Genomic DNA, 15075 nt, shown 5'->3' with positions numbered 1-15075 from the left:
TTTTTAAAAAGAAAAAAAAAAACTTTTTCAATGGTTAAAATAGACTCTACGCTCCTTACCATGGTCTCCCAAAGTCCTTATAATCTAGCACTTAACTAGCTAGCTGACCTCATTCCTACTACTCTCTCCCTTGATGTCTATGCTTGGGTAATTCCTGTCCCTTCAACATGCCAAGACTGTTCCCATCTTAGGGATTCTGAATGTACTATTTCCTCTGTATGGAGCTCTTTCCTAGATGTTTTACATGGCTACTTCCTTCTACTGATTCATGTCATCTCCTCAAGGAGGCTTTTCCTAATCATTCTACCTAGAGTACTCTGACAGTCATTATCTTATTTCCTTATTTTTATTTAGTTCATAGCACTTACCACTATTTTAAATTATTATTTATGTCTTTAGACTGTAAGCTCCATGAGGAAGATTGTTTCTGTCTTATATACTGTTGTTGTGATCTAATTTGAACCATTCACTATATGTTTGCTGAATAAATAGATAGATAAACAATTATCCCCCATCACCACTATTAATTCACTCAAAAGCAAGATGATTAAATTAAATGACCTCCTAAGAGTTAAGCCATTCAATATTTAGTTTTTTAATTTTAGGACAGACTTCTCAATGACCTACAAAACCAGTGAGGAAACCTTAGAAAAGAACTGAGTAAACAATGGGATTATAAAGTCATCAATAGACAGTGACAATAGTAATGATTGCTTCAGGCAAAAAAACAACCAATAGATACTAAAATTACTAGGTGGAAGGATGACATATAGCCCCACAAGATACTTATTAATTAATTAATCAAAAATGGAAAAAAAGTTACTTTACAGCGGAAAACCAGTAGATACCACCTTAAGCAAGCAACCAAAATTAACACCACCAGAAAAGGGGCAAAGAGACAGATGTTATGTGTTTCCTGATATGATGCATTAAGAAAAAAATATCACTTATATGGAATTCCTGCCAAAAGTATTGGGATCTACCAAAAAAATCCAAATTGAGGAACATTCTACAAAATAATTGGCCTGTACTCTTCAAGCATGTCAAGGTTATAAAACACCAAAGAGTTGAGAAATTTTCATTTAAAGAAGATTAAAGAGAGAAGACAACTAAATACAATCTGTAATCATGGACTAGATCCTAGATCAGGAAAAAAAAATGTCTTTTGCTATAAAGAACATTACTGGACAATTGGCAAAATTCAAATAAGAACTTTAATTGATTAGACTATAGTATTATACCTTGATTTTGATGATTGTATTTTGGTAACATAAGAGAAATGTCTCATTTTTAGGAAATACACACTATTATTTAGGGGTAAAATGGCATCATGTCTACATGATGATACAATTCAGAAAAAAAAATTAATATGTGTATTGAGAAAGAAAGAGGGAAAGAATGATAAAGCAATTGTGGCAAAATGTTACTATTTGGGGAAACCAGGTGAAGGCTAATCCTATGCTACACAGAAAAATGATCTCTACCACATACCTTATTCCTTTCTTCAAGGCTGCCATTCTCACGATAAAACAGCACAAACCAAACAGAGTATTAAAGACTAATAATTTTATGGTCCTTACTTACTGTATCAGAATATCTTTCCCTCTCTCTCTCCCCAACCTGAGCAATAGGTTGTTTTTCCATGTGACTTTCTCAGTGATATAGAATTATAATGTTTACCTGGAAAGAATCTACACAGACCGGACTGGAAGCCAGCTCTTCATCCACGGCATGCAACTTTTCCATGAAAGTGCTATCCTTGGTCTGCTTTGGCTTTGGAGGGGGCGGGGGGCCCATAGGCACTACCTCAGCACTGATGTGCCTGATGGCAGGCGTGGTGACTTTCTCAGCCTGATTAAAAGAGGCAGATGTATTAAAAAAAAACATAAGGGGTGAGCAAAGGGGTCTTCCATGTGCTAATTATTTTTCTCCTCCCATCTAGATAGAGATATATGAAAACAAAGGCACTATCAATTATATAGATTTAATCCCATTAGGTTTCATCCTATTTCCAGTAAAGCCAATAGGATGTTACTCAGGTTACTAGAAGATGGGATAACTAATAAAAATGGCTTCATGACAATATAAGAAAACATGGATATGAAAGAAGACAAGGTAGTAGAAAAGAAAGCATCTCTTCCAGTTTCATGCCCCCAGCCCCTTAAAGAGCTCACAAATTCCAGGAAGATAATGGTATGATTACTGATCTTGAATCATGTTTGGCAAAGGAAGACAGCCCAGAATCACCATAGATAATTCACAAGCTAAATACTCTACTTACACAGTAATACATAATTTATCCCTTTCACATGATGCTGATTACCTCTGATAATATGCCACCCTCCTCGTCTGTTTCCGTCATCTCAGAGGATTGCCTCAATCTGGATTTCTTTGCCCCACGTGGAGATGAAGCAGTGCTTTCAACATCACTTTCCAATAAACTCTAAAAAATAAATCCAGTTCTCATTTGCCCCAATCTCATTCCACTGAGTCTGAAGTATCCCGAGAGAATAAATATCACAAAATATCAATCAATCAATTAGTTAGAGGAAGAAAAAAATAAAACTTAAATACAAGTTTAATAAACTGAAGGCACAGGTAGGGATCAGATCACTAGCCTCACTAGCACTGGGAACTCTGTAAAATCGTAAAGCATTGCTTTAAAACACTTTTATAAACAAATGAAAGAATGCAAGAGGATGGAATATTACAAAGCAATGAAACAACTATAAGTAACAGGATAGAGATCTCAAAAGCATAATGTTGAACAAAAACTAGCCAGACACAAAAGAGTAAATATTATTATGAGACCACTCATATACGGTTCAGAAACAATAAAAATTGAACTACAGTGTTTAGGAATGTCCATTGGTGGTAAAATTGTTAAGAAAATGGCTATAAAAGTCAGGATAGCAATTATCTGTAGGGTGAAAAAAGGTGATTGATTTGGGAAGGACACACAGGGAGTCCTGGCAATGTTATACTTCTTCATTTTGGAAGATATTTCATGAGAATTTGCTTTATAATAACTTGTTAAGAAGCACATTTTTATCCTGTGCTCATTTCTTTATGTGTGTTATATATATCACACTATAAAAAGATAAAAAAATTAAAGGAGTGTGAAGAGCCAAAAAACACCTCACAGTCTCTGATTTGTGCAAAGAAATGAGTAAAAAACACAATCTATCCTCTCTACAGACTCGTGACACATTGCTAAGGAAGCAAAGCATACACCACCTTACTGAGCCACATTTTTCCTGTATTACCAATGAACACTCACAAGTGTAACCACTCACCTCTTCAGCAGTCTCATCTTCCTCATCATCATCTGGATGGTACTCTTCATCTGAGGAATCATCTTCTTCAAGGTGGATATCCACAAACTGAGGAGGCTACATAAGTACAATCAGAAAGAAATGGAGGAGTGGGAAACACAAATCCTATTTATTTGAGAAAATAAGGGGAAGAAAAGAAGGGTTGGGAAAAACATTTCTAAGAACAAAACGAGTAGACAGAAGCATATAGACACACAAGGCAGGGGCTAAAGATATTCCTAGCATGAGATGCAAACCTAAGAGAAATGGAATGGAAAACAAAAAGACAGGTTAAGAATAAAGTTGATAAATAGATGGGAAGTACTTAAGTTTCAAAACTGATCAAGTCTTTCTGAAAAAGAGTAAGAATGACTCCTTCCAAGTTTACCTTAATTTCATTGGCCTTCTTAATAGGTGAAATATTCCATGTTGGAATTACCTACCAACAAAGAATATACATAATTAAGTTCTTATTTGAAATGGACTGTTTTTCATTTTTACTTCCTCTTCACCATCACAAAGAAACTCTGGTGGTACAGTGGTTATAGCATTCAGTGGCTAATCAAAAGGTCAGCAGTTCAAACCCACCAGCTGTTCCGAGGGAGAAAGATGAGGCAGTCTGCTTCCATAAAGATTTACAGCATTGGAAACCCCCAAGACCATGTATAGGGTTGGCAGATACTGGTCCTATAAGTGTATTTGTATGATCTGAATTCCCAGGTGTATAGTAGAGCTAACAAGGGACAAGGCTGTAGTCACTTCTTAGTCACAGCCAGCTACCCAGAGGGACCAAGTAGTTGAACCTGTGGGCTCGGGACAATAGTCACAGGGGACAGCAAGCTCAAATGGCATAACATACTACACAAAACATTGTTCCACCTCTTACTTTGGCGAGTAGCAACTGGGATCTTAAAAGCCTGCAAGCAGCCATCTAGATGCAACAATGGGTCTCTCCTCATCCAGCGCAAAGAAGAATGAAGAAAACCAAAGATTCATGGAAACAATTAGTCCTAGCGACTGGGACACCATGCGAACCTCAGCCTATACGACTATGAGCCCAGAAGAACTAGATGGTGCTCGGCTACCAATGTCAACCACTCGAAGGGGGATCTATGTAGGAGACCCTGGATAGACAGGGAGAATAATGTGGAACAAAACTCAAAAGCATTTGGAAAAAACAAAAAAAGGGGCGACCAGGTATGCTGGTCTGATAGAGCTCAGTGGAACCACTGAGACTATGGCCTCTGCCCTTCAGGTCTAGAATTGAACCCACACCTGTGGCTTCCAGTCAAGCAAAAGACAGGCATAGGAGTTGAACATTTACCTGAAGTAAATACACTCCTTGGAGAGAACAATCATGGGAGAAAGAAGGGCTGTTTATGCACAGGGAGACAGCTCAGGGGGCAGGGGTATGTGGAGGGAGAGACACAGGGAAGAGGTGACTGTTGAGAGGAAGTAGGAGGGGAGCTGTTGCACTGTGGTAAATTGTGGTCAATGTCATGAGACAAAGTGTATGTGAACTGCTGTACAGAATGTGAATTTGCTCTGTAAATTTTCGTCCAAATCATAATTAAAAAAAGAAAACTTGTTTTAAAAAAAAGAAAATTATCATAATAAAGTTGTTTTATTTATATATATATATAAGAATTTTTAAAAAGCTCTTATATGCTACTAACAAAATGCCACTGGGGTATGTATTTCTTGACCACTTAACTATGACCTAACCAAAATCAGCTTATGAACCAAATTTAACTGGTCACTAGGTTCTACCTCCATAAGGAAACTTAGGTTCTCCATCCCCTCAGTCCTGGCCACATGATCTAGCTGAACCTGCTATCAGGTGAAGGGAATAATGTGATTCAGGTCCATACTCTTTACCATCTCTGCTTCTAAACCGATCAGTTTTCCTATTCCAAATCTACCATGAAAACTAACCAGAATTTGGAAGTCAGTCTACTAAGCATTAAGAAGAACAGACTAGATCCTTGCTCTCCCATATAAACTATAATCTTGGGTTGCCTAACTTCTCTACACCATATTCATGGTTAGTAAACATAATCCAGGGCCTGATGTGAACCTTCTTGGTTTGTTATTTGTTTGTTTTTTTCCAAAAGCATATATAAAATTAATGTTAATTATATTCTACATATCTACAGACATTGTCAAACTTTCATCTCACGGATAGCTGCTTTCATCAATGCTACCACATGTTCACTTATGATTACTTCCTGGAGAAAGATGAAATTTCACTTTATGTAACAAGAATTTGACAACTAGACAAATTAGTATGTGACTACCAAAAAAGGCCAATGTATCTTTAGGCTGTACTAACAGGAAGAGAACACTGAAGGGATAAGCTAATTTCAGTCTGTACCAGTTAAAACACATCTGAAGAGTAGACTCTACTTTGAGTGTATCTGTAAAAGGACATGGACACACTAGGCATATTAGGAAGAAAAGAACCAGATTGATGAGCATAATCAAAGTATTGGTCACATGAAAAACAACCAAAAACAAAAAAATGTGGGGACATTTAGCAAGAAAAGAAGATTTAGAAAAGACGTAACAGTTGTCTTCCAATATAAGAAAGGTCACAGGGAAGAGGAATAAGACTTGTTCTATAAGGTCCCAAAGAACAGAACCAGGGCAAACAGAAACTGCAATATGTATTTTGGGTTGTGTGCAGTGGGTGCCCAGTGCCAAATGGAAAGATTGGTGGTTTGAATCCACCATCTGCTCCACAGGACAAAGATATGGCATTCTGCTTCTGTAGAGATTACAGCCTTGGAAACCCTGTGAGACAGTTCTGTTCTGTTCATTATGAGTCAGAATGAACTCAAAGGCAATGGGTTCAACAGGTATGAGTCAGAATCAACTCAATAGCACACAATAAGAACAAAGACAAATCGTCCTTACTACTAGAGATAGAATAGACTTCCTCTGGACTACCATGTGCCTTGTCACAGAAGGTAAACATAAACATGACAAGTGCCTGTAAAGATGGAAATAGAACACTTCAAGAACGAAAGAGCTTACTATACTAAACACCTTAGAAGTCTTCAAGCGGTTCTTATACTTTAGTGTGTAAAAGAATGACCTGTTATGTTTCAACAATGCATACTCCCTGGCCCCACCCCACAGGTCCTGATTCCTAAGTCTGAAGGATCCCACACCAAAGTGATTTTGATGCAAGAGGTTTCTGGAACACACTTCAAAAAATACTGCCCTGAACACTGCCAACACACAGTATAACAAGAATAGAAAACTGATCTCACCCACTGCTTTCAACAATTCCTAAAGGTATCTATCTAGCTCTTCCAAAAAGTAATACTTCACCATCAACTAAAATAAATAATGTCAATGCTTTCATATACTCTGTCTCTATTTGTCTTTTACAAATATTTCTTTAAAGAGGAAAACCTAGACAACAATAAATCCTTCCTATGCCTTTTTCCCCTACAAATAACCTGCAATTGGATCTAATTTATCAAGATGATTGAACAGTAATGCAAAAAGAGAACACTCACCACTCCTTTCTCCACCACTTCCTTCAGTTTAGAGCGTGTCATTTTAGGCTCCTAAGGAGGGAGAGATGGGAAGAAAATGATCGATAAAAATTATATTGTGATTCTTGGGTTTTGAGATGCTAACTGTGCTCCTAGCTATAAAACAACTTACAAACATCTAAGTAACCTCCTACACTTAGCCATTGTACAGATAACTCTGTTCCGTGACATGAAAAGGGTGACAACCAAACACTCACAAACATTGGCATATCTTCCGTCTCACTGATGGCTGCTTTCATCATTGCTACCACATGTTCATTTGTGATTACTTCCTGGAGAAAGATGAAATTCACTTAATGCAACAAGTATTTGTCATCTAGACAACACTCATTTCTCTGTATCTCTGCTCTAGATATATAGAGAGGACAGACAAGAGTTAGGTCTCCCAACAGCTTCACACTGGGTTAAAGCAAAGCTGAAAGCAAAGATGGAAAAAACAAGCTCTGAATATAATCACAAAGCTTCAAACAACATGGCAGCGAACAAACCAATTTCTCTAGCTGCATAAGCATCTTTAAGAAAAGATTCTGAGGGTAACTAACTATATGCTAAAGAAAAGAATAATAAACAGCAAAGACTGCAAATAGCTATACTGCCATATATCAAAGAACTGTATTTACTGTGCAAAGTACAATAAGTTAATTGTTAACTGGGCATCTTTGCATACATTTCAACCCACAAAAGTGTAAACCCACTATCAACACTATCATCTACAAATCTGCTAAATAATACAATAAAGAATCAAAGCAGTGGAAGAAAACAGAAGAACAATTTCTCTTCCCAATAAAAATGTTTTAACTCCTGTCCAGATTTCAAACATATACTGAGTGCTGAAGGCCATCTTGAAATATAAAACATTTTGCCACAGCAATCCCCAAACGTAGTAATACTGCCAAAGTCAGTAATTTTCTGAATAATTTTATTGGCTTTCCATGGAAAATTTCTCTTTCAATTACAACAGCTGTCCCAGTCCTACTCACATGAAGGATGTTTCGCACATTGACTGCTGTTAGGTTGTGCTGCTTGGCACCATCCTCTAGGGTTCGGTCAAGCATGTCATCCAATTTTAGGTCACAAGCCAAAGTCCCTTCTTCTTGACCTCTTCCATCTCGTTTCCTCTTGGTACCCTTTTTCTTTTTTCGCCTTTTCTCACTTTCTTCACTATCTTGCTCTTCTGCAAATAAACCAATAGCATTACCAGAATCTCTAAAACAGCTGTCCAGGAATTTAGCCCAGAAAGGCAACACTAAAAGAAAACAAGCTTCCAGTTGGCTGGCCCTGGAAGTTAAAGACTACATACAGCAGTATTGGTAACAGTAAAGCTGGTAATAGTACTAGTAGTAGTAATAACAGCTAATACTCACTGGATGTTTATTTTATATTAGGCATTCCTCTAAATACTACTTCACCTAATTTCTCATACAACACTATAAAGTAGGATTTTTCTACATTACAGACAAGGAAACTGAGGCAGAGAGGTTAAGAAACTTGCCTAGGAGCTAGTAAGTGACAGAGCCCTATTTTGAAGCCAACTACTGTACCTCTAGAACCTGCAGTCTTAATATTACTCCGTATTACCAGATAATAACTTACAAACCATAGGTTTGTACTCTAAGTTCCACTTGGTAATGTTGTTGTTGTTATGTGCCGTCGAGTCGGCCCCGACTCATAGCGACCCCTCCTTGGGTTTCCGAGGCAGTATCACTACGGAAGTAGGATTGCCCAACCTTCCTTCCGAGGAGTGGCTGGTGGGTTTGAACCGCCAGCCGTCTGGTTAGCAGGCAAGTGTCTTAGCCACTATGCTACCAGAGCTCCCCCACTTGGTAATAGGGACTCAATTTTTTTGTTTGTAAAATATGGATAGATGTACATCTGGAATGCCACGCACATTAAATGGAGCAACTTATATCAAAGTGCTTTATTAAAAAAAAAAAAAGCATACAGATATATCATTATTATTATACTAATCAGTCTAGAGGAGAGAAAAAGAAGGAACAAACAAATTTGAAAAACTCCACTATAAAAAGGACTAAACATCTCTATTCTGGAGTCCCTGGGTGATACAAACATGCTCAGCTGCAACTGTAGGTTTGAGTCCATCCAGAGGAACCTCAGAATAAAGTCTTGGTGATTGTGTTAGACTGGGTTCTCTAGAGAAACAAAAAACGCAAAGCTTATATACATATAAAGAGGGAGAAAAATTTATCTTAGGAAAATGGCTTACAAACGTATAGAAGCCGGCAAGTCCAAAGTCCTTGGAGAAAACATCAGGCTGGAGGCTCTTCTTAGCTTCCGCAACCGCAGGGGCCAAGAAGCTTAATGCTGGCAGGCAGCACACCGGCTGTTGACTCCAACGAAAGACGAATCCAAGATCTCCAGGCCGAACAGTAGGCTACTTACTCACGGAAAGTTATAGGCAGCACACCAAAGTCCCGATCCACAGAAGAATGTCTCTCTTCCCAGGATGTCCCTGGATATCCTGGAAGCAGGCCACACCCCTAGGGCAACTCCCCTTGGGCAGATTGGCCACTCAGAACACAGTCATCTGATCCCATCATGGGAACAACCACACAGAACTGGGGTCCACCCAAGTTGACACACAGCTCCAACTATCACAGTAATCTACTTCTGAAAATCAGCCGTTGAAACCCTATGGAGCACAGGCCTACTCTGACACACATGGGGTCACCATGAGTGAGAATCAACTCAACCACAAACATTATCTCTATTCTGAAATAAAGGACACATATATAACCAGACAAAAGGAAGAAGGCTTTGACTATTAGAATTTGGTAAGATCTGAAACAGATTAACATAAAATCCCAAAATGAGGTTCTCTCTCTCTCTCTGATCCTTTTGGTCTGAAAAGAAAGGGATGGAGAAGACAGGATCAAGAGAGAGGACTTTCTTTGCTTAATAAAAAGAGCATATGACCTTCAGTCTGCTCCCTAGCAGCATATTCAGTGAAAAATTATTAATAACTTCAAACAATTATTTTTGCATTTATAAACATATATCAGGTTGTTGTTGTTAAGTGTCATCGAGTTGTCTCTGACTCATAGTGACCCAATGCACAGCAGAATGAAACACCGCCCAGTCCTGAGCCAGATCCACAATTCTTGCTACACTTGAGCCCATCGCCGCCGCCACCACGTCAATCCACCTCATTGAGGGCCTTCCCCTCTTTTGTCAACCATCCACCTTACCAAACATGACATCCTTCTCCAGGGAATGGTACATTCTGACAACATGACCAAAGCAGGTGAGACAAAAGTCTGGCCATTCTCACCTCCAAGGAGCATTCTGGCTGCACTTCCTCCAGGACAGACCTGTTAGTTCTTTTAGCAGTCCACAGTACTTTCAGCATTCTTCACCAACACCACAGCTCAAAAGCATCAACTCTTCTTTGGTCTTCCTTAGTCATTGTCCAGCTCTCACATGCATATGAGGTGACTGAAAATGCCATGGCTTGTGTCAGGAGCACCTTAGTCCTCAAGGAGACATCTTTGCTCTTCAGCACCTGAAAGAGATCCTTTGCAGCCGATTTTCCCAGTGCAATATGCCATCTGATGTCCTGACTGATGCTTCCATTGGCGTCGAATGAAGAACCAAGCAATGTGAAGTCTCTGACAAACTCAATCTTTTCTCCATTTATCATGATGCTGCTTACAAGTACAGTTGTAAGGATTTTTGTTTTCTTTATATTGAGGTGTAAGCTCTGGTAGCATAGTGGCTAAGGAACTTGACTGCTAACCAGAAGGCTGGTGGTTCAAATCCACCAGCCACTCCTGAGAAGGAAGATGGGGCAATCTACTTCTGTAGTGATACTGCCTCGGAAACCCAAGGAGGGGTCACTATAAGTCGGGTCCGACTCAACAGCACATACAACAACAACAACAATCTATACTGCAGACTGTACTCTTCAATCTTCATCAGTAAGTGCTTCAAGTCATCCTCATTTTCAGCAAGCAAAGTTGTGTCATCAGTGTATCACAGGTTAATGATTCTTCCTCCAATTTTAATGCCACATTCTTCATATAGTCCAGCTTCTTGGATTATCTGCTCAGCATACAGATTGAATAAATATGGTGAAAGGATACAACCCTGATACACTCCTTTCTTGATTTTACACCATGCAGTGTTCCCTTTTTCTGTTTGAACAACACCCTCCTGGTCTATGTCCTCATGAGTACTAATACTGAGTACTAATATTAAGTATTCTGCAATTCTCATTCTTCTCCATGTTAGCCACAATTTGTTATGATCCACACAATCAAATGCCTTTGCATAGTCAATAAAACACAAGTAAACATCTTTCTGGTATTCTTTACTTTGAGCCAAGTTCCATCTGACATCAGCAATGATATCCCCCATTCTATGTCCTCTTCTGAATCCAGCCTGCACCTCTGGAAGTTCTCTGGAAGTCAATATACTGCTGCAACATATATCAAGAGTTTGATGGAAAAAAAAAAGATGTCATCATCATGATGTTGCTTATCAGTCCAGTTGTGAGGATCTTAATTTTCTTCATGTTGAGATGTGATCCATACTCAAGACTCTAGTCTTTGATTTTCATCAGTAAGCACTTCAAGACCTCTTCACTTGCAGCAAGTAAGGTTGTGTTATCTGCATATCACAACTTGTTAATGAGTCCTCCTCCAATCCTGATGCCATGTTCTTCTTCATATAGGCCAGTTTCTTGGATTATTTGCTCAGCATAAAGACTGAGTTAAGTACGGTGAAAGGATACAACCCTGACACACTCCTTTCCTGATTTTAAACCATGTAGTATATGCCCTTCTTGTTGGTATGTGCCATCGAGTTGAACCCGACTCATAGTGACACTCCTCAGAAGGAAGATGGGGCAATCTACTTCTGTAGTGATACTGCCTCGGAAACCCAAGGAGGGGTCACTATGACTCGAGTCCAACTCAATGGCACATAACAACAACAACAACAACAGTATGCCCTTGTTTTGTTTGAACAATAGCATCCTGGTCTGTATATAGGTTCCTCATGAAAACAATCAAGTGTTCTGGAATTTCCATTTTTCACAATGTTATCGATAATTTGTTATGATCCACATAGTCAGATGGCTTCGCATAGTCAATAAAACACAGGTAAACAACTTTCTGGTATTCTTTACTTTCAGCCAGGATCCACCTGACATCAACAATGACATCCCTCATTCCACACGCTCTTCTGAATCCAGCTCAAATTTCTGGCAGGTCCTTATCATTGCTGCAACCATTCTATCTTCAGCAAGATAGTACTTGTGTGTGATATTAAGGAACACTGGTCTGTCAGTTTGTCATACTGTGGTGGCTTGCATGTTGTTGTGATACTGGCAGCTAGACCACCAATATTTCAAATATCAGCAGGTGCCCATGGTGGACAGGTTTCAGTGGAGCTTCCAGATTAAGACAGACTGGGAAGGAGGATGGAACCATCTACTTCTAAAAAACTTGACCACTGTAAACTTTATGAATAGCAGTGAAACAAATACTATAAACAATAAAAATGTTTATTAACTAAACATTATTGATCCCCAAAAATATCAATTCTTCTTTACAAAATTTAGAACTATGAAATTTGTCCCAGAAAACCAAAATTCATAAAAATGAAGGCCAAAAAGGAAGTTAGCAACGGAAGCCACTAAAATTAGTGAAACTGTATATGGATACAAAAAAAACAAAACAAACTCACTGCCATTAGGTCGGATCCGACTCACAACAACCTCTCCTTGGGTTTCCGAAGCAGTATCACTATGGAAGTAAATTACCCAACCTTCCTTCCAAGGAGTTGCTGATGGATTTGAACTGCCAGCCTTCTGGTTAGCAGTCAAATGCCTTAGGCACTACACCACCAGAGTTCCCTGTATATGGACAGATGAGAAACCAAACTGTCTATAAAACAGTACTTCGCAAACTAGCTGTAGTAAAGAACCAGGTTTTTTGCCAAAACATTGCAAAGTCACACCTTTGTAAAAAATTAAAAGTGTGCCTGTAATATCAGATTGTTACAAAATTTCTGAATTTTTACTGTTTCTATAAATTATCTTGTTTTCAATCAGTAACAAACAATTCACAGAATAGATACTTTGAATAGCACTGCTTTAAAATACACAGAGAAACATTTCACCCCAATAAAAATATATAAATAACAAGTGAGAAGAAAACAGAATTAAAATGGCAGTAGTGGAATTCACATCATAGAATACTTTTTCATGGAAAAATCATCAGGGTTGGCATAATTCTATTTAAAATGGTTATATCATAAACTGGGAGCTCTGGTGGCATAATGCCCAAGGCATTTGACTGCTAACCAGAAGTCTGGCGGTTCAAACCCACCACCCATCATTCAGAAACCCAAGGAGGGATCACTATGAATCAAATTGACTCAACAGCAGTGAGTTATAAATTTTCATACATAAAGAAAGCAAAAGGTCATTAAAAAGACAAGAAAAGAAGAAAATACCAAAATGGATGTCAGAAGAGATTCTGAAACTTGTTTTTGAATGGAAAGCAGCTAAAGCAAAAAGAAGAAATGTTGAAATAAAAGTGGTGAACAGACTTCAAAGGGCAGCTCAAGAAGACAAAGTAAAGTATTATAAAGAAACGTGCAAAGATCTGGAATTAAAAACCGAAGAGGAAATAACAAGCTTGGCATTTCTCAAGCTGAAAGAACTGAAGAAAAAATTCAAGCCTTGAATTGATACATTGAAGGATTCTATGAGCAAAATACTGAATGATGCAGGAAGCGAAGGAATGCACAGAATCAACTGTACTAAAAAGAACTGGATGACTATCAGTCATTTCAGGAGGTAACGTAATCAAGAACTAATTGTACTGAAGGAATAAGTCCAAGCTGCACGGAAAAAAATTGGCGAAAAACAAGGCTCCAGGAATTAACAGAATACCCAATGAGATGTTTCACCAAACAATGCAGCACTGGAGGCACTTACTCATCTATGCCAGGAAATTTGGAAGGCAGCTACCTGGCAACCAATTGGAAGAGATCAATATTTGTGCCCATTCCAAAGAAAGGTGATCCAAAGGAATGTGGAAATTATGTTGTTGTTAGGTGCTATCAAGACGTCTGACTCATAGTGACGCAATGCACAGCAGAACAAAACACTGCCCAGTCCTGTGCCAGCCTCAAGATCCTTGCTATACCTGAGCCCATCGTTGCAGCCACTGTGTCAATCCATCTCATTGAGGGCCTTCCCTTTCTTCACTGACCCTCCACTTTACCAAGTATGATATCCTTCTCCAGGGAATGGTTCCTTCTGACAACATGACCAAAGTAAGTGAAATGAAGTCTGGCCATTCTCACTTCCAAGGAGGACTAAGGCTGCACTTCTTTCAGGGCAGATTTGTTAGTTCTTTTAGTAGACCATGGCACTCTTAGCATTCTTCTCCAACACCACAACTCAAAAGCATCAACTCTTCTTTGGGCTTCCTTATTCGATGTCCAGCTCTCACATGCATAAGAAGCAATTGAAAATACCATGGCTTGGGTTGGGTGCACCTTAGTCTTCAAGAAGACATCTTTCCTCTTCATCACTTGAAAGATTTCTTTTGCAGAAGATATGGTCAATGCAATATACTGTCTGATGTCTTGACTGCTGCTTCCATTGGTGTTGATCGTAGAACCAAGTAATATGACGTCCTCGACAACTTCAATCTTTTTTCCATCCACTGTGAAGCTGTTTATTGGACCAGTAGTGAGGATTTTTGTTTTCTTTATATTGAGGTGCAATCCATACTGCAGACTGTAGTTGTTAATCTTCATCAGTAAGTGCTTCAAGTCATGCTCACTTTCAGCAAGCAAACTTGTGTCATTTGTGTATCACAGGTTGTTAATGAGTCTTCCTCCAATTCTGATGCTACATTCTTCTTCATATAATCCAACTTCTTGGATTATCTGCTCAGCATACAAATTGAATAACTATGGTGAAAGGATACAACCTTGACTCACTTCCTTCTTGATTTTGAACCACGCAATATCCCCTTGCTCTGTTCAAACAACAGCCTCCTGATCTATGTACAGGTGCCTCATGAGTACAATCAAGTGTTCTGGAATTCCCATTCTTATCAATGTTATCCATTATTTGTTATGATCCACACAATCAAATGCTTTTGCATAGTCAATAAAACATAAACAAACATCTTTCTGGTATTCTTTGCTTTGAG

At 38.7% G+C, this 15075-nt stretch overlaps 1 protein-coding gene across 1 annotated transcript in view; it reads right to left on the bottom strand.

The window, feature by feature from the left end:
• LOC103203458 (GON-4-like protein) overlaps positions 1-15075 on the bottom strand; it is a 159683-nt gene that overhangs the window by 81988 nt on the left and 62620 nt on the right. Inside the window, exons 3-9 of the mRNA XM_007948466.1 lie at positions 7861-8054; positions 7078-7152; positions 6842-6892; positions 3703-3753; positions 3297-3392; positions 2324-2443; positions 1681-1851 (exon numbers count right to left, since the gene is read on the bottom strand). Coding sequence (XP_007946657.1) covers positions 1681-1851; positions 2324-2443; positions 3297-3392; positions 3703-3753; positions 6842-6892; positions 7078-7152; positions 7861-8054 — 758 coding nt within the window. The remainder of the gene's footprint in view (positions 1-1680; positions 1852-2323; positions 2444-3296; positions 3393-3702; positions 3754-6841; positions 6893-7077; positions 7153-7860; positions 8055-15075) is intronic.

The sequence above is a fragment of the Orycteropus afer genome, unplaced genomic scaffold (assembly GCF_000298275.1).
Source record: "Orycteropus afer afer isolate SDZICR_OR568_19922 unplaced genomic scaffold, OryAfe1.0 scaffold00217, whole genome shotgun sequence".
Lineage (NCBI taxonomy): Eukaryota > Metazoa > Chordata > Mammalia > Tubulidentata > Orycteropodidae > Orycteropus > Orycteropus afer.
This window is presented reverse-complemented; position numbering and strand designations above follow the sequence as displayed.